Source organism: Paralichthys olivaceus, chromosome 16 (assembly GCF_024713975.1).
Source record: "Paralichthys olivaceus isolate ysfri-2021 chromosome 16, ASM2471397v2, whole genome shotgun sequence".
Lineage (NCBI taxonomy): Eukaryota > Metazoa > Chordata > Actinopteri > Pleuronectiformes > Paralichthyidae > Paralichthys > Paralichthys olivaceus.
In genome coordinates, this window is record NC_091108.1 from 17,394,057 (window position 1) to 17,420,154 (window position 26,098).

General features: G+C 40.8%; 1 protein-coding gene across 1 annotated transcript; it reads right to left on the reverse strand.

The window, feature by feature from the left end:
* Positions 1 to 1,896: 1,896 nt before the first annotated feature.
* col6a1 (collagen, type VI, alpha 1) lies at positions 1,897 to 24,711 on the reverse strand. The gene is made up of 35 exons (XM_020109888.2): positions 24,409 to 24,711; positions 23,559 to 23,688; positions 22,788 to 22,988; positions 22,532 to 22,691; positions 20,876 to 20,989; positions 20,765 to 20,785; positions 20,280 to 20,300; positions 20,139 to 20,183; positions 19,965 to 20,018; positions 19,789 to 19,833; positions 18,735 to 18,761; positions 18,604 to 18,630; positions 18,438 to 18,482; positions 18,280 to 18,333; positions 17,650 to 17,712; positions 17,500 to 17,562; positions 17,364 to 17,417; positions 17,238 to 17,273; positions 17,083 to 17,145; positions 16,780 to 16,842; positions 15,243 to 15,305; positions 13,645 to 13,707; positions 13,473 to 13,523; positions 13,352 to 13,387; positions 13,085 to 13,147; positions 8,701 to 8,766; positions 6,730 to 6,765; positions 6,390 to 6,426; positions 6,159 to 6,167; positions 5,913 to 6,046; positions 5,401 to 5,504; positions 4,489 to 4,675; positions 4,232 to 4,403; positions 4,082 to 4,111; positions 1,897 to 3,944 (listed from the first exon to the last, which is right to left on the reverse strand). Exons 1-35 carry the CDS (start codon positions 24,491 to 24,493, stop codon positions 3,340 to 3,342), a joined length of 3,027 nt encoding a protein of 1,008 aa, XP_019965447.1. The 5' UTR covers positions 24,494 to 24,711; the 3' UTR covers positions 1,897 to 3,339.
* Positions 24,712 to 26,098: the final 1,387 nt, after the last annotated feature.

Below are 26,098 nucleotides of genomic sequence, written 5' to 3' on the forward strand. Positions count from 1 at the left end.
CCAAAGATTAATTACAAGGCTGTGCTAATCTCAGTGACTGTATGCAACAGATCTGCTTCTTCCAGATGTTATGACGTGCAGCTCTTGAATAAGAAATGTTATACCATAGAACAAACAGGATATTACAAGAAACGTATCATAAGCTCAAGTTAACTGCCCTTTTCTTTTGCTTCTTTTCTGAGTCTTTTTCCTGTCCTTTTCACCAGATGTGCTCTGTGTTCAGACAAGGCAGCTGGGAGTAGTTACCCCAGTGCATCGTGAACATGTGCACACACACACATGGGGTTATGCACACAAGTGTACACACAGGGTCAAGTCTATGTGTGAAAGATATGTCATTGCCAGTGAATTTCTGTGGAAACGCTCTTTTGAGGTTGGAGAATAAGATGGCAGTGAAAGTTCTGATTGCTGCGGCTCCAGAAAACAGGAGGAAGGAAGAAACACAGTCTGAAGCCAAGATAAATATCTGACCAAAAGTCCCCTCTACACACACACACACACGCACACACAAATCTCACCGATTTACAGACTCACTCCACACACCGACATGCTGTAAATCATCCACAGAAATATGCATCATCATGCAAGGGGGCACACCCATGCAAACAAACAAACACACACTCACACACAACCATCAAAAGCAACCCAGACAGAGGAAGAAATATATCAAACAAAAAAAGTGCTTGCAAGTGCACACACAAATGCATCGAGCCAAGATTAAAACTGACTCAAAATCTGGACCAAAGGGAAAAAATTAGGAAAATAATTCAAACCGAGACAGTTCTACTGAAATTCAGCTGCAGTCTGAGTGTGAAGCTTTAATATAAAACATCTGTCTGGAGCCACAGGAAGAGCGTTTAACTTCTGCTTGTCCATGAACTGTGTATATTGTTTTGTCCACTAGTAAAGCGTAAAATACAATAAAAAAGATGTTTGTAGTGATACACCATTGACCCCTGACAGAGGAATTCTTTCTTCTCTTGTCTGTCTTCATCAGCGGGATGAAATGTCAGAGACTGGTACAGGTCAAGTGTTGCTCAAGGGCACGTTAGCAGGCAGACTCTTGCAGTGGTTAGGACTTTGTGTTTTAAGGAGTCTGTCGACGTTCATTATAGACGATCAGTGTGCTACATCCATAGCTATCAGAGAATAAATGTTTGGTTACAGAACTGCTTTTGATTATAGCCAGGGTCTAACTTTTAACAATATTTAATTTAATTTATTGTTTATTAATGGTACAAGTGAGTCCTGGTCAGGCTGGGGGACAAAATCAGATAAAAAGGTTTCATATAAAAGTATCTAGTTTTAAGATTGTATTGTTTGTTGGTAAAAATCGTACATTATATATTCTTAGAGATAAATATCAATTTTAATTTAAAGAGACATTAGAAGCCCTAAGTGCAGTTTGTTGTTTGCTTGCTTGGATTGGTGCCAGGACTTGTCTTTGGTGACTTTCATTCTGTATGTTTTTCGCAAAATTCTATCACATGAATGTTGCGCTCATGTTTGGGTATATTTCAACTCGAGTGAGTGTAGCTGTTCGCATTGCCCGAGGGGAGTGACGCGGAAATCGCGTCTATTTGTTACTTTATATTGACTTTGAATATTATCCCATTATGAGAAAAATTTGCTTCGCGTTTGGTGTGGACCCACCCCAAAAAGCGTAAATGAGAAGTAAATGTCGCGGGTCAGAGTTCAACAAACTCCAAGCACACACTGAGATTTGCCCGCAGCACAGGAAGTGATTGATAGAGTAAATCAAAGGAAGTAAATCAATGTCAAAGGGAAATCATAATAATGTACACATGAAAATGTAACTTTATGATCTGGCTTATAGAGATTTGAGATTTTAACATGTTGATGTGTGTGATTCTGGACAAAAGTGAGCTGAGAGAGTTTGGTGTAGCAACCTTTATTGAAGGAGCTCTTACAACAGTATTGAGGCTGTGTATCCTCAGGAAAAAATATCTTCTTTAACATCATGGGCAGAGGTTGATACACTGAGACTAATAGCACCACAGATAATAAAAACAGTACAGCAGCTCTCGGCCACTGATGACAACAACATTTAAGGTCTAGAATTTACAGCTGAGGGGAATTAAATGGTGTGTGTGTGTGTGTTTGGGAGTGTGATGGTACCAGTCCCTTTAGATTTGTTTTCCAGTCTTTAACTATGACAGATGTTTTCCTACCTTACTGATTAAGTTCAAAGATGTGTGTGTGTGTGTGTGTGTGTTTGACAGAGGCTGATGTGTTGCACAGACACTAAAGAACAGGTTTCTGTCGTTCTGTCTTTTGAACCACTGACCCCTGCACAACTGTTTATAGAGCAATCGCCCACGGCTACACACGAAAACACCTCACCAAACACATATATGTAAGTCACACAAGCAGACACACCCTCGGACAGACTCACACATGTTGTATCCAGCTGTTGTGTCCTAATCACTACCTGGTTGAAGTGCTGATGGTTTTTTGTGTGACATATCCCGTTTCCCCAGTCGGTTTGGTCTCCTTTCAAGTGATGTTGGAGTCCTGTACATGTGACGGCTTTTCTAACTCATCTTTCCATCAGCTTCATGAGGGAAAACTTAAAATATAGCTGACTTTTAGCTACAGCAGTCACTCACCAAAGAATTTGTTTCTTTATTTTTTACGTCCACAGCTCTGGTTGGTTCATTTGTGTTCTTAAGATGAGAAAATGTGACACTACTCATTCAGCACCACTTGAACGAGTGGTAAGAGCTATGAAAATAACCCCACATTAAACCCTAAACACAATCCTTCAAATGGCAGGAGTTCCAGTCCTGGAGAGACCTCAGTGTGCCATTTTCAACTCACACTTGAAGTAAGTCACAGCTCATAGTGATACAGGGATGAAGAATACCTGAGTAGAAATCAGCCCAATGCTAGCGAAAGCTAGAAATAATTTTAGATGTTACCATTTCTGATGTCTCCCCAGGACTAAAGTAATCCTTTTTGGGACATTTTCACCCTGGTCTTTACCTTCCAGGAGTTCTCTTCAATTGTTTGTTGTCACGTCAACCTCTAAAACTCTAAAATGGTAGCATCACTTGGGTTATTGGCAAATTATTTAAACATATAAAGTGGAATTGGTACACAGCCTGAGATGGTTTTCATTGGAGGCTCAACTCAGGGTCAAAAAGTCCCATGGACATTTCATGAAGACGTTTCCATTTGCATGCCACACAATCATTTGTTGTTTGTGACCTCTTTTTTAGTACTTGAACACAGTGTATGGTAAATGAGTGAGACTGATTATTCTTAATGGGACTACAAATCTAAAGCATGTTGGTCCTGTTGTTTGGGGCCCTGCATTTAGGGCATGGACACCCTGCGGGAGACGGTTTGGGCGAAGACACCACGGAGCAGAGAGGGGTAATCTGCGACACGGATCATGTGGCGCTGGGCGTAGCTGATGTCGTCCAGCCGCCCCCTGCTCGCTAGTGTGCGCAAGTTGACTTCATTGACCTGGCTGCCAACAGCAATAACAAAGAGCTCCACCCCTGCGTCTGCCACCTCGCGGACACGCTTCTCCAGCACAGGCTCGGTGACGGCCTGAGACCTGCCATCAGAGAACAGCAACAGCTTCTTTATGCCTCCCGATGCATCCCCACGGCCACGTAAACTGCTAACAGCAAATTCCATGGCCTGTAAGACATCGGTGCCATCATTTTGGTAGGTGGCCTCTTCAACTTGATGAGACAGCAGGGTCAAATTGGTGGTCAGCGGCTGCTCCATGCGAGCACTTCGGCTATACTGGGCCACACCCACTCTGACAGTAGCACCGGGGCTCCTCTTTGCGGTCAAGAAACGATCGGCCAGACGGCGGACAAAGGTCTTACTTGTCTCAAAGTTCTTCTGGCCCACACTAGCTGAGCTGTCCATCATCACCAAAATATCAGCACCTTGATTGAAAGTGACTGCAATATACACACAAACAGACAATGATTTATTAGTTTTTACAGGTAAGTCACAGACAAGAGAGTTAACAATGGGCAACACAGCGAAATAGCATTAATAAAGTTTCAATACACTCGTAAAAGAAAAACAGACTTACTGGGACATTTGTAGTCTGGGCATCTCTTATCTGGATGAGGGAACAACAGACATTTAGTCAGTTTATTTGGAGCTGCTACATACTATTTGGTTGATGCAAATTTCCCGAGGATGTACATTTGTGTGCAGGTATGTGTGTGTGTGTGTTAACCTTGACAGATTCTGGATGTAAGGTTCTGCAGGAAAGTGTCATCTAGGAGCTCAGCAAAGTTATCCAGGACGAAGGAGAAGCCTGGTTTGGGGTCACTCTTACACACCACATCGTCGAGCTGCTCCTGGTTGGGCTGACGACCTGAGTAGTCCTTCACTCCTAAACCACCCACCTAGAGATAAGGAAGGAGGTTCTTAGGCCAATTCATGGGTGAAGGATGTGGAACCGTTATTTGTAGTGTCTATCGAGTTACTCACCCGGATGTTTTTACCACAGAGTACATTAAGGGGAACCTTGTCCCTGATAATATCGGAGCGTCCATCAGTGAGGACCAGAACAACTCGGTTCTCTTGCCTCATCAGTTTGATTGTGTTGTCCAGGGCATAATCGAGGGCCTCACCTGTGTATGTGGCCTCGGCCAGCCAATTCAAGCCTCTCACCTTCCTGTGCACAGACAGAGAGACATTGGATTTCACCAAAATCCATTTGTTGATATTGAAAAGAAGCACTCCAACAAACACAATAAGCTTGTTTATTGCCTTATCTAGAACGAAAGAGAAAGTTATTGGGGACAGAAATCAACCTTGGATGTAGTGCTAAGCTAAGATAATTGGGTTAAGTTGTGACGTGTGAGATCTGTTCCTGGGTCCAAGCTCTGGTATCAAGATGTCGCTGAGTCGTTTCCTGTAATTGTGTAATTGTGAATGTTTTAGATGGCGGGGGAAGATTTAATCTGAAGCAGAACCAAGTTTATCTTTTGTTATTTTTACTTGAGTAAACTAGACAGAACTGTGCTGAAACTAATTTCCGTCCCTTTTTAAGCTAATTGGGGGGGGGGGGGGGGGGGGGGGGGGGGGTTCTAAGGCAGGTGATATTGTGATTATTATTATCACTTTCATTAAGACACTAAACAAGAGACAATACTGTTGGAATTGTGAATTTCTAACTAACAATTGCACTGCTTGTCCTCGAGGATTATGAGCATCATGTAATTCTAAAAATACTGTCTTTGGAATTTGGAGAGGATGTAACTTGAAGTGAAACATTAAAACCAAACCTGCGGCTATACTGACTCATAATGAATCACCATTATGCTACACATTCAAAGAGCAAGCCACAGAAAAAGCATTGAGGCAGGCAGGATTGTGACTGCGTGTAAGTGAACTCACCGTTTAAATTCGGTGAGATTGAGAGTGCTGTCCAGCTGGACAACTTCTTGAGCTTGTGCTCCACTGTACTGGACTACGCTCACCCTGGACTCATTGCCTGTAAACTGGAAAGAAAAGCAGTGCATGGTGACCGTGTGTTTTGGTCTGTGCATTATGTGTCCAAAAACCACGTGTTTTCTTCTGTCAACATTTCTACGTCCCCACCCATCCTGACTAATTATATCCAAACTGGAAGAAGAGAGTCACTGGAGAGACATAAAAGCAAGTTCCAAAACCAGAGTTAATTTCTCTCATTCACACTTTCTATTTTGAGGTCTGTTCTCAAGGAGAGAAGTTCATCTCAGAAAAATAGATTTCGCAACATCATTGGTATCATGAGTAAATGACATGGTGCACAAAGGTCAAACATGGGTTATCCTGCAGATGTCAGGCAAAGATATGGGATGAAAATGAAATATAGTGTAGTCACATGTCAAGAGACGGAATAAATTCAGGGAAGGAATTTACTGTACCTTGACTTGCTGGTCTTTCACCAGTCTGTCTATGACTGTGATGATGAAGTCTTTGGCAAGACCAAAGTTAGTGAGACCGATACTCTCTGAGCTGTCCACAATGAATGCCAGGTCCAGAGGTGCACACTTACACTCTAAAATGAGAGAAATAAACAAATAAAATCATAAAGGATTGGATTAGCTATGGAGTAGAGTCAATAATTGTGATATTGACTGTGTTTTATTTATTAGTGAGTCCAAACTTACCACAGCAAGCTGCCAAGTGATTAGGAGAGTATGACAAAAAAAACAAATCAAAGTTAATTGACTGTGCAAAAAAAAAAAAAAAGACATAACACAAAGTAACCTGCGTAATCCTCACATTCTCCTGGTTTCAATTACATGTTTGGCTAATCAACATCGGGTGGAAGAGGGCAAAGCATTTAATGAGGACGACATGTGGCTTCCTGTATGTTTAAGTGTGAGTGTCTAACTTACAGCAGAGCTTCATGATGATATCCAGAATTTCACATTCCTGCAGAGAGAGGTAGAATTCATTGGACTATTGCAAAGCTCTGCTAAATCACATTACATAACTTTCAAACACAACACATAGCTTAAGGTGATGTTTTACTTTGACGTCTGGTTGACGAGTGGCTATGGGTTTCACTTTCAGGAAATTGGATTCGACTGAACATACAGTTTCAGTTTCAGGTTCAAAACTAGTGCAACCTAAAGGGAGAATTAATTCTGCGATGCTTTGCCTGGTTAGGGTCTGTGGCTCAAATGAGGGCAGGGGCTCAGATTAAACAGACTGATTGAATTAATTTATACTCACATCAGTTCCTGGTGGTCCAGGAGGCCCAGAAGGTCCCTGAATGGAGAGAGAAAATGAAGATGAGCAAAGGGAGACTGATTCATCCCCCTGATAGATGTGCATGTTTATCTGTTTGAGGAAATACAGGCCAAACAAAAGTTCTTGTCTTGACTTCAGGGTGACAGACTCCTGGAGGAGTCTTTTTTATTTTCACTGGAGAGAAATGGTGACTCTTTGGAAAACTTTTCCTCTTTTGAGTGCAAACCGGAATCCCTAAGTCACAAAACCCACATCCACACCCACACATTTTGAGTTAGCCGCTATCTTTCTGCAACAACATGTGGATCTTCCAAAAGTTCGTTGCCACAGCATTTAGTTGTTTTTTTTTTGCTCGGCTGCAGGAAAACCATCTGTTTTGGTTTAACAGACATTAAACTCAGTTTAAGAGCATTCTTCTCTGTGACAAAGACGCCAGTGTAGCTTGCATAAGAGAGAGGGAGAGAAGGAAATGAAAGAAAGAGAGGGAGAGAAAGAAAAGAAAGAAAGAGAGGGACAGCCGTTAATTGTAGACTGAGAATCATATGATGCAAAGTTTTCATAAAAAATATGCAGCAGAGGAAAGGGAGGAGAAGGCGGGGGGCAGAGGCAGAGGAGGAGGAGAACGAAAGTAAGGACGTTGACTTCCAGCCTTGGAGAACAAGCCTTCATACACTGTGTTATATTTAGATCCTCTCTTTGTTCATTTTTTCACACGATCCGATACCACAAGCTTTACTTGCCAATTGGTGAATTATTCCATCTTTCCTTCTTCCGCTGAGCCAAACACAGTGATGCCATTTTGTTATGTCTTGGTATGTGGTTTTGTTATTATGATGAGTGGTGATCTGAGCTCCATTAGTGGATCTGGTACGGGATCTGAAAAAACCCCTACCCACAAGTAGCGCTTAAGGTTTGCTTGCCCAATCTGTGAAGGCCTTCACACAGTAGATGCATCTTTTTCCTGAAATTCATTTGCAAATAATTCCTATTTTTCAAACCTGTATCCACTCAATACAAGCTTTTAAATACGTGAGGGAATTTTGCTAAGTGATATTAGCAGCTTTTATCTTTTAAGACCAAGGCCAGAGGGTCAAAGGTTGCTGAGTGTAATAACTGACTGTTATTTTTGTCTTTAAACGGACATACTGCAGATGACTTGGAGCTAGGTTCCATCAACAGGTGACTCAACTCCGGTTGAAGAGAACAAATTAACCAAATACTCACAGTTCGAACTGTTCACAGTCAAACAGGATCTGCCTCAAATTAAACAGTCCAGAAAAAACTATGATCTTGGTTCCAGCTGTTGCAGCAGTTCTTTAATCTGTCTCAGGAACATCTCTGAACCAACTTATGAATCTCACCATGCTCTCCTCTCTTTTCTGTCTCTATTGTGTAACCAGTTATTTCACCTTTTTTTTCTTTTTAGTTAGTAAAAGGAGCACAAGATCATCACAGCTTCATGTAGTTTCCATCGTTCTTTTCCAGAAGCGCGATTCTTTTTCTATCCTCGTGATTTATTTGCTAAATCTTGTCGCACTTTGAAATTCTGCTCCAAGTTATTCACTATTTCCTGCTGTTTATTAGCATTGATGCACAAAGGTCTTTAAAGTATAAGTTTGGTGATTTTCCTTTTACTCCTTAAGAAAAAAAAGACCAAAGTCGACAATTAATTGATTTGCAGCCAAATCCTAAAATAGACCTCTGTGTTCAAAATCTATTAAAACCACATTAGTGAGCCACAACAATGTAGTAAGTGACATGTTCCCATAAACAAAGGGACTTTGTGGTTTATTCTATTTCATGTCCTGGTGCCGGGACGGGCAGGATTTTCACTACATTCTTTACATACATTATGTGAGCTGCAGAACATTCAGTGTCTCAGTTGCTTACATCTGGAAACAAGCCCTTAACACACACACACACGCACGCACACACACACTTTTTTCTTCTTACCGGGTTGCCCTCAGGTCCTCTGTGACCTTTGGCCCCTTTGGGTCCTGGAAGCCCTGGTTTGTTGTTCTGTGAAAAGAGAAAATTACACGAAGATTAAGAGAGGGGCCCACACCTGCATACGATTCTTTTTTCTTAAATAAATACGTACACTTTTTGAAACTACAGGAGAAACAATTGTTTTAGATTTACATACAACAGAAGTACAGTGCAAATATCAGTCAAATCCAAGGGTCAGCTTTTCACTGCAATTACACAGCATTTACAAGGCAACTTACAGGACCTGTTCAGTTGTTTGAAATAAATAGGTCAGTACTTAAAAGTGATACAGATATATATCATATATATATATTCATAGATTAGAAGATTTTCCTATATTTGGTCATCATAGCTTATTTCATAGAGGTAGAGCAAGTAAATTTTTACTTTACTTAATTTTAAAGAACAAACATTTATATAAAGACTGGGAAGTCAAATAAGGTTGTACCCAAAGTCACTAAGCTGCAATAACAACATGGGAGGAATATGAAGCCACTTAAGTTCAATCTTAGTTGGTGTTGTGTATCTAAATATTTTCTTTTGCATTGATGCTGCAGTGTTTTGGACAAAATTTAAAGTTCAGCAATTATGGAATTTGGAATACTAGATAACAAATCATCGTGGAAGTCTATTGAGGAAGTTACCAAATAACATCTCCAGTTAGAAACTAATGGTCCTACTATGGAGCCTTGATGTAGTCCCATTGAAAAGAATGTGAAATTATGAATTACACAGAAGCATGAAGCAAGTAATGGTAATCAGGCTTTCAAATGAGTCAAAGGTGAGCTTGACTTGAGGAGAATAAGAATTGAAGAATAAAGAATAGTTGAAAAATGAATATTAATTTAGTTATTATTCCAATTACTTTGCAGATTAACAGGGACCTGTTTGGGCTTTTTTCCAGCACATCCAAAAAAAATCCTCTCTTCAACACTATGGAAATGTTTTTCTTACTTATTTATTTGTGTTTTTACTCGATATCTTACTGTATTTTGACCCCACTGAACCCATATACAGCCATATATTACAGGCATTATTTGAGAGGGGGTATTGCCAACATGTAAAGCCATTCAGTGAAAGCCTCTAAACCCATTTCAAAACTTTATAGTTACCAGATCTGACTCTTTTCTCTCCAGCTATCTGCCACATCAGTGCAGCTGTAGGAACTGAGAGCAGCTAAAGCCCCTGCAGCTGCTTCTCTGTGACCTGCTGCTGATCACTGTGAGATTATGGCTCAGACGCCACAAGTATGGAAAATGAAGCGCTTAACTCTGTAAATCAATTTAGGAGAATTAGCTCATCTTTAAGGTCCTTGTTCCCACAGATACTGTTACACACTTTTAACTATTGTGGGCAGTTTGGTTTGAGGAGGACTGTCGGAAGCTTCTGAGTATTTCACATTGATGCAAAGGGACACTTTCAGGACTTATTTTTTGAATTTGAATTTATTCTTTTCAAATCAAAATTTAAGAAAAGTAGAAATGTCAGAGAGCCCTTGCTAGTGTTAGAACAGACACATCATTTTCTCATCTAGTGCCCATGTTGTTTAAATAGCAAAGGCACTGGGTGAGTTGGTCATAATTGTTGGCAAATTTCTATCTGAAGGTCTGAAGTCAGTGACTCTAGAATGCACGATTATTTTAAGGGTGTATTAACTAGATACTAATATGAGCCTACATAGTTGGGGTGTGCAATCTGGATGTTAAACTCCACTGTGCACACAAAGTGTTTCTTCTGCAGAGAAGCATTCTCTCTTACTATTTGTCATTAATAATAACAGCAATCTACCATGACTTTTAAAGGGAATGGGTGTTGGCATGTTGCATGTTACGCCTTAAAAAAACCCCCATGATTGATTAAGAGACCATAAGTACAATGTTTGTGAGCCATGCACCTGGTGCAATGAGCTTTTTTTCCACTGTTAAACTCACAAAGGTGGATTTGGACGCAAATGCATTTTCTCCATGCACTTAACACCATGTGCTGAATTCATTTAAATGGAGCCCAATGTTTTCAAATGCTAATTTAATGCCAATTATTTGACCAACTTTAACCTAAAATCTCTGGTCCAAATTATTCTGATTTGTTGTCTCATAAAAACTATTTTATTTCACCAGTCCAACATGTCAGACAGAATAAGATGCAGTGAGGTCACAAATCCTCACTATAAATCTTTCTCTGATGTTTCAGCTCGAAGCCGACTCAAATGAGCAGATCTGCACTTCTATTACTCATGTGGAAGATAGGTTAGAGTCGGAGAGAGAGAGAAGGTAATGTCAGACACATGCACGCACACACATATACACACAGACATACACACTCACACAGTTACAAACACACGTTTCCAATTAGTGCACACTCAACTTCAAACACTATGATGTAAAGAACATGGGTCATATCATCCACACACACATAGGATTCGCACATGTGATGCCCTTGATGTCACAGCGTCTTATTTTACATTGCAGCCAAAGGCCAGTGTTGAACCTTGACAACTGTGTATATTATCATTCTTAAGAATGTTTTTAACAAGTCAAACAACTTTATCTCCTCTGACACACAAATGTGTCCTCCCTGCCCCTCTGGCCAGAGAGACAGGTCAAGTGTCAACATACATGTCTGTACAGTGTGAAAATATTCAAACAATTTAAATGAGACATCCAGTTGTGGCCAGTGACATTAGATTCTCTGAAAACGTTGTTAACCCATCTGATGTCTCATGAACTCAAGCCAAACTGATTCCACTGAACTGTCCAAAATAACGGCTGAGAGTGAAAACTGTGGAAACAAACAAGTGATTGTCAAGAGACAAATGAGGAATGTAATGGATTCACTTTTTCCATAGAGATAAATTAAATATGGCATTCTGTATTTTTGTTAAAGGCTTTGTAATGGACAATAAAACAGCAGATCGAGGAAAGATTAACACTGATATCATGTTTAACGCAGATGTTAAGAACAATTTTGGTCTATAGCTTAGCATGGCACAAAAACTGGATACAACCTGACACAAGTAGACTGGCTCTGTCTAAGGTCTATAAAATTTAATCAATGCAATATTTGAAATATAGAAGTGAAGAATTGCAGTTTTATGGAGTTGGCCAATGTTACGAACTTAAAGACGTTACTGCGGCTGCCAGCCAGGAGAATAGTCTGGCACCTACAGTTACTCACGTAAAACTGCTGCGAGTCATTAATACTCTTTTTCCATTCATTAATGAGACATAAATTTAATATGTGAGCTTTAAAGGTGTTGGTAGGTTGAGTATAATACCTGAAGGTAGAGGAAGCAAGTTCTCCAACCTACTTATTTTAAGTTTTCTACTAAGCTAACTGGGTGCTGGCTGTAGCCTAAAGTAGTATCAACCTTTTTATTTAACTCTTGGCATTAAAGATTTTCACCATTTCACCATTAGTAATGCATATGTCTAGAAAATGCGAAAGTGGAATTCATTAGAGGACCATATGGTTTATTTTAAGTTGTTGTCCATTTTCTTTACATTCCTGCCAAACCACTTCCCAGATACTAACCCAAGTTTGCAGACTGATTAATTCTTGGTGTTGATTATTTATATTTCAGTAAAATAACCAGTCTTTGAAAAAGTCACAAACAAGTGGCTCTTACAAGTTTAAAATCGAGAAGATTTTTTAGGCTTCCAAAACAGTTTCTTCTAAAATGATGCAACACATTTTCAGTATGGGGATATGGCAGCAGCACATCTGTAGAATCAGCTCAGGTTCAGGTTTCAGTCATGAAACACAAATAATTTTTACGTAAACACGACCAAGTTGAACCGGGGGTTAAAGTATTAAAGTTGGCGTGCTGCACGGATACATTACTGTCGCCACACACACACACACACACACACACACACACACACACACACACACACACACACACACATTCACTCATTCACTCATGCACACATTAGAAGAGTAATGCAGTTCCTTCATCATACTCATTTCCTGGTATCCTTGACAACGACATATACACAGCTGCATCACATCACGGCCCTCTTCCCAAGTAACACACACACACACACACACAAACACACACTCAAGAAAGCATGTCCAGCTGCAGAACAGAAGGAGAGTGTGAGAGCATGGATAAAAAAAAAGTGCAGTAAAGCATGTGAGGGTCTAACACAGAAAAACAAAATGAAAGACAGAAATCAAAAGACGAAACATATGATTATATTGTACTTCAAGTTAAAAAAAGGAAATATGTAAATGTGATAATAAAACGAGACACGTGATTCACATCCTGTCTGCTCTGTCTGCCAAGAAGGGATTGAGGAAAAGATAAAATCAGATCAAGAGCGAGGAGCAACTCAAAATGGAGACTCACATCGGGGCCTGGGTCTCCGGGCTCTCCGTCATCTCCTTTGGGTCCAGGCGTTCCTTTGCCACCCTGAAGGCCACACAGCAAATGTTAGAGGTCATGAGTGAACATGAGATTGATTTTTATTGAACTTAAAGCAAGAAAACGTATATTTAGTCTGGATGTTACACTTTTATAACAGTACTAACTGGACCGAGACACAGTATCTGATCTCAAACTCTAAAACAGTAACAGCCTGATTTCTAAGTTTCAGGAAATTTAAAGATGACCTACCGGCTCACCAGCGTCTCCGCGAGGCCCAGGATAACCCTAAAAGAGACATAAATATTCAACATGTAAAATCATAAATGTATCATACATGACTTACAGACCATTAACTACTATCACTACACACCTGGAAACCAGGACAACCTGCAGTTCCATTTCCTGGGACACCATCTTCTCCCTGAAACAAAGAAAGAGAGACACTTACAGATCCATTCGCACAGAGACACATATGCAAACCTCATGACAGGGCTTATGATGGATGACACACATATGTCCCCCTCTCTATCTCCCACACTCACCCTCCCCCCCATCTGGCCTCTGTCTCCCGGGGCTCCTTTGATTCCTCTCGGTCCTTTGGGTCCCTGGAAGACAAAAGGAAGGATTGGATTAGAAACATATGAAATGTTATAAGACGTGTTGTCAAGGCAGCATGTGTGCAAGCGTGTGTGTGTTTGTGTGTGTGTGTGTGTATAGGGGGGGAATAAAAACTTTAAACTGAATTCTACATGTTGCAAACTTACTTCGAATAATAATCCATTGCGTAACTATGTCGTTACAGGTCCTGGCTGATTAACCAGATTATGTGAGGGTGAGTTTCCATCACTTTAAATATATTGTTATAATGAATGCTTATTTTTTTATTATTCACAGATAATGATGATAATGGGATTTTGATTGTGACTCATTTTACGTTTATATGCACAATGGATCTAAATCCGTGGGGTACAGTGTCAAGTTGCTTTAGGCTTTACCGTTTCCAACCCCTTAAACGCCATAGTTTTATACATAACCATGACAGAAAAAGCACCAATCACAACTTAAAACAAATGTGTCAGTGTTTCCCCTACGTTCATTTTGCAGCATTATTGCCACTGCTGCTACATAATGAATCAGGTGTCTTTGTACCGTGCTGTGTTAGTCTGCTGCATGTCATCCCTGCTCACCCCCCACTGACCTGCACTCACCTTACACCTTAATAATAAACACCATCACTAATCAGAAGTTATATGGACACGTACAGTATTGAAGTTTACTTTACGTTTGTTTGATTTGCTCAAAAGCTTATAAGACACGTTTTTTTAACCCACTGACCATCATTTTGTGTGCACTCAGTTCACCTGCCACAAACAACATGAGAAGAGAGGTGACATGATCTGCAACATCATCGATTAATAACCAAATAAATGTGATGGGACGGACAGACATAATCCTACAGACAGGAGAAAAGTTCTTCCCACAGATAATGATGCAGTGTTTTAACTTCATTGTTAAGAAGAAGCGACGCCCCATTTATCCAGGAACATAAATATGAATTGAGCTGGTTTTAATAAAGATAAGTTCAACGTGTGAGTGATAAGAAAACATCACAGGAGCAGGGTCACTTGATGACCGGCACTGAGTCAAAATCCTGGGGGAAACACTGTGTATTCAGTATTTTATGAGTTCTAACACTCAAATGTCTTGATTTGAAACATTATGTCCCTCTCTCTAAAATAGAATTAACATTATTATTAATGATATAACTAATACATTTAGGAGTAAATAAGAAAATGGTCTTTTGTATAGTGGTCTTATTTATGAAGAGTTTAATAATCCAACACTGAACTGCTTCATCAGGGCTGTTTGAATAACTGTGACCAGACAAGCCACCAATCATCAAATTCTAATTTTAATACTGCTAAATAATGGTTGGTGCATTGAGGCACTTTAAGTCAGATCACATCATTTTTCATGTTTCATCTCCACCAACTTGAAACACATGACCAACAGTCAGACTAAAAACAGAAATACAAAAACCTGTCATGTAAATTAACTCAAATCTTTTCTAAATTTGTCAGATAATCTGTGGATTTTCAGAAATTATCAATAATCTGCATGTGTGTGCTGTTGGACTCACCTCAGGTCCAGGGGGGCCTTCATCTCCTCTGTAGCCAGGAGATCCAGCCCTGCCAGGATCACCCTGCAAAACAGTCATGACGTCAATTCAAGTTTCTTTATTGACTGAAAATGTGGTGGCTAAAATGTGATATTCTGAAGTGATTGATAACGTATTAAAGTATTATAGCAATCTTCCAGCTAAAGTTGTCGAATGTTGATGAAGTAAAAAGAAATTCAAAATAAGATCATAGAATGTCAGTGTATAACAGTGTTCTCAAAGTACTGCAACTAGTACTATGCTTAAGCTACTTATCAGCGGCTGCCAGGAGTTTTTCATCTCACACAGTTTGTAAAAGATGAAAGTGGAAACATGAGGTTTAACTGTTAGATGTGGAAGTAATCTCAGGAAAAAAGTAATTCAACATCCAAATGTGTCTGATGTACACAATATATCTTGTGAATTTGATGTATGATCTGAAGGGGGAAAAAAACAACAAAATGCTGTTTTTTTAAAATATAGAATTGCTCCCAAATCCTGACAACAGCTGGACCCAGCTGCTTCATGCAGCTCAGTCAGACAGTTACTCTTTGCACACTGCTGAAAAGGATCAAATCTCATGAATTTATTGATGGCTAAGGACAAAGTAAAGTTTGGGAGTTCTTGTGAGAACTGTTTTTCTGTTTTGTCTGAGGGTTAATGTTTCTTGTTTCCTGTTTTTGGGCACACCCAGGCTAAATCACATCGGGACCTGTCTATGTCGTGGATGTACCGAGCTGTGCCTGTGTAACACAGGAAAAAATAACGTTTGCAATCATTTCAAAGAGACTTTGAAAAATGACTACAAAATTGCAATTAAGTGTAATAATTCAATGGCAGTAAAAGTATAATGACAGCAAATGATGTGCAGTTTATAAGTGCATGTGAGGATACAGTTTTTCCTGAGTGTATGAGGTCGGCCTAACAAGTCACTTATTCCATGTTTTCTGTACTATTCAGTTCTGATGAGGAACGGAGGCCCAGTCGAAAGCACAAAAGAGCCATTGAAACCACTGACATCACGGAGGTTACCACAACTAACGCTTGTAACGTATTATTATTATTACAGCGCCCGGAGCCTTATTAAGAAAAAACGTACTGAGGCTTTGGCTGCAGCGAATGGAGAGAATAACTGAGTCAGAGGGGAAAGAGTGAGTGTCGATGTTCCCAGGAAAAGAAAAAAAAATATGAGAATGAGAGAGGAGAGGGGAGCTGGAGGATTTGGGAGTGGGCAGCATTCTGGGGCATGGGCCAGGATCATGTCTGCTCACTGTGCTACCCCTCAACATGAATTATGGATGCAGCGTGCTCACATGTGCACGCACACAAGAAAGCATGTGCACGTTCCCTCTGTGACTGGAAAAAAGGGATGCTGCCAGAGAGAAAAGTGGGTGGTTCATTTTTATGGCTGTGCCGCCTCTTGAAACTCAGGCTAGTGACCAAACACAGCCTGTAGCTCCTGTTTGTACCTATTTTAATTTCTGTGAATTATATTCAAATGTGTGTGTGTATGTCTTACGGGGTCTCCGTTGGGGCCAGTTGAGCCCTCCCTCCCCTGCTCTCCACGGGGTCCTGGCTCCCCCTGGAAAGAAGAACACCAAAGGTTTAAGGCAACATAAAGCCCAACAACAGACAGAGCAGCACAGACAAAGCTGAGTAAGAACAGAGACTAAGAACAATCGTATGGGTTCTATTAAGGACAGTGTGGTTGCAGTCTACTCAATACGAGTGCCAAACTGCATTTCCCATGAATTTCTAAGGAAGGGATACAGAAATTAGAAAGACCACATCCCTCCTTATGATCATCCGTATCATCACTCACCACTTCTCCCCTCCGCCCTCTGTTTCCACGGGAACCTTGCTCCCCCTTCTCTCCAACTTGTCCCTATAGACATTTTAAAGATGTTAATGTATACTTTGGCAGCTCTCAGAAACAAACAGACTAATTTAAAGTCAATGTTAATCAATATCACTTACTCTCTCGCCGCGAGGTCCATCCGGTCCAGGCGAGCCCTGAAACACACATTGCAAGATATTAGACAGGTCGTGAAAGGTCAAAAGGTTGATATTTATTTAAGGTTGTCAAGTAGAATTATTACTTACATCATCACCACGCTCTCCTTTGTCACCATCAGCTCCGCGAGGGCCCGGTTCACCCTGTCACAAAACAGATATACACGAGTCATATCTCTACTCTGCCGCCTGTCATTTTCCTCTATTTATCTTTGCACTGATTTACCCCAGGTCCCATAGGTCCATAGTTTCCAGGCCTTCCTGGTTCGCCGTCTTTTCCACCATCTCCCTAAAATAAACACAATATGTCTGATCACAGACCACAAAAGGCCAAATCTGACAGTCATTGACAGCACAAGGATTTCCTATATCTTACTTTTGCTCCTTTCTGTCCGTAAGGACCGGGGTCTCCCTTTGGTCCTTGGTCTCCCTGCAGACCCTGCAAACATGAAACACAGAGAGAGCTTCGGTGCATGATCGCAACCAGCTGAGTCCCAACACTCCATCTCAGAGGTTGCTGCGTATGTACTCTCATGTATGTGAGTGTGTTTGTTTACAGTGTGACTATATGGCTTCATTTAAACAACCTGACAGCAGAGTATGTAAACGCAATGGTGATTAAAGAGCCAGTGGCCTCAGTCTGTCTGCTTCACCGACAGCAACGTTCGTAAACACGGAACTTTGGCTAATGGCTAATGCGTAAACAATGAAGCTGAGCCCTGGGCAGATACAGAAGTGACTCGTCTGAGTGTGTTAATGTGTTCAAGAGAGAAATGAGGACACAAAAATAGAAATGTAGAGTGTGTGTTTGTTTCCTAACATCTACAGCTCTGATTGAATGTCCTTAAACCTGATGTCAATGTGTGTAAACATCTAATGACTGGTTTCCATCTGGTTGTGAATCATACTGTTGACACTGTGTGAAGGTGTGAGCATCACTCCTGTCGCAGCCAAAATGCAAGGCCATAGAAGTGGGATTATCCTCAGTTTGAGATGCACGACTCACGTCTGATCCGGGAGATCCTTTACAGCCGGCGAGACCAGGGAAACCAGCTTCACCCTGAAGGCGAAAATCACAGAAACATGGAAGATAATGAAACTCATTAACTTTATCAAAGAAAGAGCAAAAGCTGCGCTTATCAGATGTTGGGGTTTGTAACTCACCTTGCGTCCATCAACTCCATCATTTCCGCTTTGACCTTTCTCTCCCTGAGAAGAAGAATCAAATACAGAAGTAGAATTAACAAGGATAAAGTGATGGAAGAAGAAATAAACCATTAAATTGAAAAAGAGTGTCGATCTGGGGATCCGCCGATCAAGAAGAGCTCACCTTGTAGCCTTTGTGTCCTCTATCACCCTGCACCAAACACAGACCACATTAGTGAGTCAGGAATCATACAGGACCCAACATTTACAGAATCCTTTTTTAAGAGTAAACATTTGTTTTTCATGTGTTCATACCTTCTCTCCTCTGGAACCGCGGTCTCCCTGGTAACAGAAATACACACATTATTACCATCATCAGTATAAACAGCATGGTGGTCACTGATAAGGTGAGTATAGAGTCAGTGATCAGTGACTTAAATCAATATGACTCCTAAATGTCTAGGTCATAAATATGTGAAGCAAAAGAAATTGTGGCACAGTGGAGGATTTAGACGTGGGCAGATGCCCAGAATGGCATCTTGCCAGGGATGGCGGCAAGTGCTTATATTCACCCTGATGGTTTTCTATTTATCTATGTAAGGTCACCTTTTGGGTCAATATAATTTTTTGGAGTTGGCACCCTAGTTCCAGTTGTGACCTTGGGGAGATAGGGAGGGAGGGAGTGTGTGTAGGGTTCGCACCAAATCTTTCCACTGAAAACCTGAAGTAGGGGGGACCAGGGGAATCTAGCACATTTTGTTCAGTAGCCTTCTGAAGCAATACGTAAAATCACACGACAAAATCCTGCCATATAAACCACAATTCATTCATGATATTGTAAATATGTAGTTATATTGACACATTGTTGTATCATTTCTGGGTCATGGGGGTTGGGTAATCAGCAATATACTATAATTTGTGAAAATTCTTCACACTTAATATAAAGGGGATTTGCCCAGATCACCATACAAGCGAGAACCACCACTGTCTTTTTTAATACTTGGCGACTAACAAGAAAGCTATCAAAAATCTGTATGGTGAATTTGACCGTTATTTTAAGACTACAATATGAACCATATGAAACCCCCAAAAAGACTGTCTGTATTCATTTACATGTTACATCAAAGACACTGTTCCCCTGCAAGTTAAGTGTCGACCAGGTAAGCCCATTCATCTGGCTGGATGAATTCAGTGTGGTATCTCCATTAAACCCTACTGTGACATGAGGGAATGATCTTGTATCATCTGTTACCCACAGCTCCATGATAGGTGCAACTGCTAAGTCTCATTAGCACACAATGATTCATTCATGATTCCCTTCTTTCAGATATGTACCCAATGTTGTGTTAGTGGTAGAGCTGCACATTACCTTCATTCCATTGTAACCGACAGGACCAGGATCTCCGGTGTTACCCTGTAACACAGCAGAAGAGTTCATCATTATCATGAGGTGGTGCTCCGTGATAAATACGAGCAAATATGCTGATAGTTGTGTATTTCTTCGTGTTAGTGTTGTGTATGAGGATGATTGTGGAAATCACTTACATCAGCACCACTATCTCCTTTCTCTCCGGGCATTCCTGGTCTACCTGTCTCTCCCTTTTGAGAAGAAAAAGAAACATGAGTTCATTAGTTCAGTTTTCAATATTTACCCATGCAACTGAATGCACTGACTGTATTGAGGTTCTGACATAAAATGCATTCATATGATAATCACACCTTTGCGCCAGGCTCTCCGACTTGTCCTTTAGGCCCATCTGGAGCCTGCATACAAAACAGCATAAACACAAGCAATGACCCGATTGCTGACAAATTGAATCCAAGAATGGTTTGAACTGGCAGAGATGTAATCATACTTACATTGCAGTCAAAAGAGCAACACTAGAAAAGAAATATATAAAAGAAAGATTATTAACACAGAAAATTGTCTTCATCAAATCAAAGAAGGAAACATGATACGATCCTGTGTTTTCCGAGATGGTCTCAAAGAGAAAGACTTAAATAATAACAGTGGAGTCTGAACTTAACAGCATGAAGTACAATTGATTCAACATTTTTCATATTTAACTTCTAACTGTGAGTACTTCTAAGTGATTTCATTGGAGATTGTGATGCAGCAAAAATCCTGAACATCGCAGAACTCTTAATTTGTTTATGTGATAATTTCAGCTTCCTGTGCCTGTCCTGAGTGTCCCCTACCTGTTTGATGAGAATGAGGGAGTTTAGCTCCATCAGAAAAAGAAACATCACATTTCTAATGTTCACACAATTACTGTGGATTTTACTTTAAATTCACCAACAGACATGAAAATATTTCCTTAGAAACACATGTGAAAATCACATACCACATCCTTTGTCTGGTTTGTCTGAAAAGAAGGAAAGAAAACAAAGGTTGATTTAAAATTAAAGTAAATGAATTTCTGTCCACAAAAGAGAAGAGCAGAGACGATACATACGATCATATCGATGATGGTTCGGATGGCTTCCAGCTTGTTGGCTTTGGTGTTGTCTGCAGCGGTGAAGTTCTGTCTGTAGTTCTGGTCTGTGGCGATGATCGACAGCCTGGTCTCCTGGTAGAGCGCAAAACATACATACTACATCAGCTACTGGCCTGAAAGTAGCACCTACACCCACATATTTATATTTTCGGATTGTTAAAACTGATCTCTAAAAGCTTTATACTGTGACCGCTTTCTTTGTAGGATCTCACTTAGCTTCAGCTAATGTTTTCACTAGTCCTCTTGGTATTAGATATAACTGACTATCTACAGTTAGATTTCCATGTAGAACATGAAGAACAATGATTGTTTAGTTACTATCTGAGCATCACACAAAAAATTTGGGTCACCTCCGTTTTTCCTCAGTTCCGACAGTGTCAACAATTAATAAATGTGTTGAAATATTGTATTATTTCCAATGACTGTAAAATGCTTGAATCTTTCAATTAAGCTTTATTTTGGAAGGTTAGGGTATTTAATTTTTTACCTCCCCTCACTTTACACTACACTGCACTTCACTTTACTCAATTTATTTAATGTCACAACACTTCACTTTACATAACTACACTTCACTTTACTTTATTTATTTAATGTCACATCACTACACTTCATTTCACTTTCATTTATTTAATGTCACATCACTTCACTTCATTTATTTAATGTCACATCACTACACTTTACATAACTACACTTCACTTCATTTATTTAATTTCACATCACTTCACTTCACTTTAACCAATGTATCTAATTCCACCTCACTTTACCTCACACAACTGCATTTCACTGCAATTGACTTAAATTACTTCATTTAATATCACTTCACTTCACTCTTCACTCTCTAAACTTTACATAACTACATTTCACTTTATCTAATGTCACCTCACTACACATGACTGTACTCCACTGTATGTGATTCACTTCTCTTCATTCTAAATTGCCTTAAGTCATTTTAAGTCCATTCACTTTGACCTCACACCATTTCACTACCAGAGTTTTGATTACAGGGTGGTAACGAGGCTCAGTTCAGTGTCAGCAGCACTAAATACAGACACACAGATTGTTAGATGCATTTCAAGGTTAAATTAATTTCTGTGGAAAAATCCATTTAAAAGTTGGCTGAAGCAAATATGAGGTGTCAGGGAGTTATTTGAAATGTCTTTGTGTTTCTGAAATTTGAAATGTATTTCTACACTGGACTTTGTACAAGATCTTTTTACATTCTAGTTAAATGTGTCGATCTTAAAAAGCTCCTAATAACTTCATATGTCAAGTTTGATTCATTTGATTGCAACCAGAAAAGGCCTTCAACTGTCATTAAATTCTGATTCAAATTTTATGAATTTCTGATTGATGCATGAAAGTACGTGACATCCCCTTTACCTTGTCAACAGAAAAACTACAACAGAAATCTTTCTGCAAAATAATCAAAACTGTTCTGACTTTGGCAGAAAACAGTGAAATACTCATATTCAGAAAGTGATTGAGAAAAAGGGTTTTCTTAACCTTTATATATATATCGGGACTGTGCGTGGAGTTGTATTGGTAAATCTAAAGTTAGGGGCCAAGGGCATGTGGGTTCTCACGAGGGTAGAAGCAAAGGTGAGTGTTTTGTACCTGCTGGTCAGGTGAGATGGCGACAGCGAACACTTTGACTCCATGTTGCTTGGCTTCATTAGCGGCCTCCTGCACACCTCCACACGGCTCTTTGTACCCAGTGATGGGATGACCATCAGTCACCACCACAATGTACTTGTTCTCTTGGTAGTGGGAGCCTCTGCATGCAGGTACATACACAAACACACACTTGACAATGACATCACTGCTTTCATCACTTAATCTGCCAAAATGTACCAGTTTGTGTTATTATTACCCAATTAGCAGCTCAGCAAGGCCCCTCTTGATGGCACAGTCGGTGTATGTGCCCTTGCCGATGTAGTTGATGCCGTTGACGGCAGTCTTCAAGGCCTCACGATCCGTGGCCATGTCACTCAGCTCTCGCACCATGATGACTTCGTCACTGTAGTGCAGTGCTCCTGAGTTCCACGTCAGGATGCGATCACATTGGTGGCGCCTGGACACATAGAAGTATTAATACAGTCAACACATTAACACAACATTACTATGCAACATGGTACTGTTTTGAGGTACTTGTAATGTCAAAGGCAGATACTAATAAATACACTTTCACTCCAGTACAATTATCTGGCAACTGAAGTTACTAAATAATTTGAAAATTAGGGTTTTACATTTAAACCTTTGCTCTGTTGCTGCACAGGGAGTACCTTCACTTTGGTACATTAGCATTTTGCTGATGATATTTGTAATTGTAATTAACTTCACACCAGGCTGGAAAACACTGTTTAAAGAACAGTCAGCATCAGTGAGGGGTGTGGTCAGTGATGTGCAGTATTGAGTCTGTGTCCCAGTGTCCCAGAATGCACCTGGACTTCAGGACTGGGGGTTTTAAGTTATTATTTGACTAATTGATTAAATAATTGTGGACTTTGCAATGGAGTAGCTTTGGGTTGGGTTTCTGCAATCAACCTTGATTAAGGTTATGGTTGTTATGCCAATGAGAATCTTCATATGGATAGAAGTACAAACGTGTGTGTGTGTGTGTGTGTGTGTGTATTTGTCTTACATGTCCTTGAGTTCGTCTATGAAGAGCTTGGTGAAGTCTTTGATCTGGTTGATATAACGGCTGGGAGGTTTCTGTCTGAGGGCGACACTCTCAGACGTGTCCAACACGAAGTAAAGATCCACAGGACACTCTGCTCACAGAGGAAACAAAGATGGTTGTCAACAACAACTATTCTATTAATAATAATAATTCATTCATCCATTTAAATCTCTTATCTCTTCAAGAACCGGTGAATCCAAAATGCATGCACATCCATCTACCCATCAACTCAAGTGACGTCAGCATGGACGTCACTGCTGCAGTAATGAAGGCCTACAGGTCTACGGCACCCAACTGTCACAGTGGGTGTCATAGGTTCGCTCTACCTGATCCATCCTCACACAGGTAGGTTTATGACTGCACACTGTTGGTCTGCATATCCACTGGAACTATAACAGCACCTTGGTGGAGATGCATGTCTGCAATTTCATAACATGCTTTGATTCTTCTCCACATGAATCAGTTTGGCATCCACACCTCTGTATGTTCTTCTGCATCTCACCCAGAGACTATTCCACAATGCTCAGGTCCAAAAGAGAACCCCAGGACAGACCCAGGGCCTGCTCAGTGTGGGCTAGGCTACTGTCATCATCACATCTTACTTTTTCTTATTGCTGCGTCTCTGCTGCTGATTTGAAGGGAAAAAAACTCCCCAACTATGCAACCCAAAGGCAACGAACATCTGGATGAGCTCTTGCAACAAACATCAGTAGTATCAAGAACAGAGATCACTTCACAAGCAAATTGTGTCATAAACAACATATACTAGAAATTATGTTTTAAAGGTACAATAATGGTTCAGCAAACTTACCCGCAAGCCTGCTTCTTTGGTTATTAATCTGCGCTCCAGCCAGGAGGACGCTCAGCAGCGCCAGGAGCCCCCTGAGAGTCTCCATGATCAAACTGCGATTAAAAATGAAAACTCAACGATACACGACAGAACCACCCAGTACCCCCAAACAACACAAACACACCGGACCCCCCAAAAGTCCGTTTCTTCTTAAAGAAAACCAAATCAACGAAAACTTTTTAGTGATTCCAGCGCCTCCGTCGCAGTTTCTCCGAGGCGAGACCCAGAGCGCGCAGAGGAGGACCAGAGCGCACGGTGCTGAGGGAGGGAGGGAGGGAGGGAGGAGGAGGAGGAAGGAGAGGAAGTTTTTTTCTTTCTCTTGGATGGTGAGCAGGAATACTACACGAGAGCGCGCACGGACCTGGAGTTTACACAAAATCCAAGATATGTCTGCTTCCTTAAAAGGGCTCCACACGGGACAGGAACAGTGGATCCACAGGAATAAACAAGTCTGAGTGTAAATGAGGCCCCAACACGCACAGATGATGTTTGTTTCTTTGCAGCAAAAGTGACCTCGACTGTGTTTTAATAATTTTAGAAAATGTCTGCAGAAACCAGAGAAAAGGCTACTTGTTTGTCATTTCACAGTTTCCATGTAGATAATTAAGCAGTGAAACCCCGAATAGATGCACATTGGAGTAATTTCATCAGGCCTAATGAAAAGCAGCTGAAGAACATCTTAGATCTTTCTTTGTGTAAAACTCCCCATTCTGTGGAATTTCAATACATCTGGATCACTTCAGTGTCCAGACCTGAACATAAAAGAGGAGGGGAAGGGAGGAAGAATGGGACGTGGAGGGGGTCTCCACTCCCCGCTCCTCTGAAGCAGGAAGAGACACAGTGCCATCTACTGCTCCCTGTGTGTAGCTCTTGGCGAGGCCTTTGGAAAAAGCAGTTTTTAGGGGGTTTGTGTGAGGCTGGGAGGTGCAGTATTCATTTGGCAAAGTGTAGATGGGGGTGGATGTTCCTGCAAGCTGCTGTGGACATGCATGTGCTCCGGGTTCTAGGGAAGCTCTGGGCCTGGACTCAGAGTTTCCAATGAGATCACTGTTTCAGTGTTGGAGAGAGGGAGAAGAGGAAAGGAGGAGGGATGAGGAGGGGGTACATCTGGTAATGATCTTTGTTTATTAGCAGGCTCTCATAGTAAATCTGTTGGCTTTTTGGTGCTGTGCGGGTGTGTTAAATCTAGATGCATGCATTCTGTGAGATGTCCCAATAACAAACATATTACTCCATACTCCATTAAAGTCATGTGGGATTCATAGGAGAAGCAGCTGGGGGTGTTTTCAGGTTCCACACTAGGTTTTACTGCAGTGCTCTTTTTACAGTCTTCACACTGGCAGGTGGGATTGAGCTCAGTCTGTTAGATTCTTTCAGCCTTAGGAGACACACACACAGGTCATGTCCTTGATAATTTAAAACAGAGTTTTACGACAAGAGAAAAGCAGTAACACATTCTGTCTGTACAACAGAGGGGTTCTGCATAATGTCCTGGGCACGGCCTGATGGCAGACAGGAGTTTCCGCAGGATTCTGATGTTTACTGGAGACACAGATGAGATACAGCTGAGAGCAGCCAGTGTCTCCAGTCTGAGGATTATTACAGTTTGCGGTGGGGTTTTTTTCTTCAAAATTTGGGGCTGTGCTTCCCT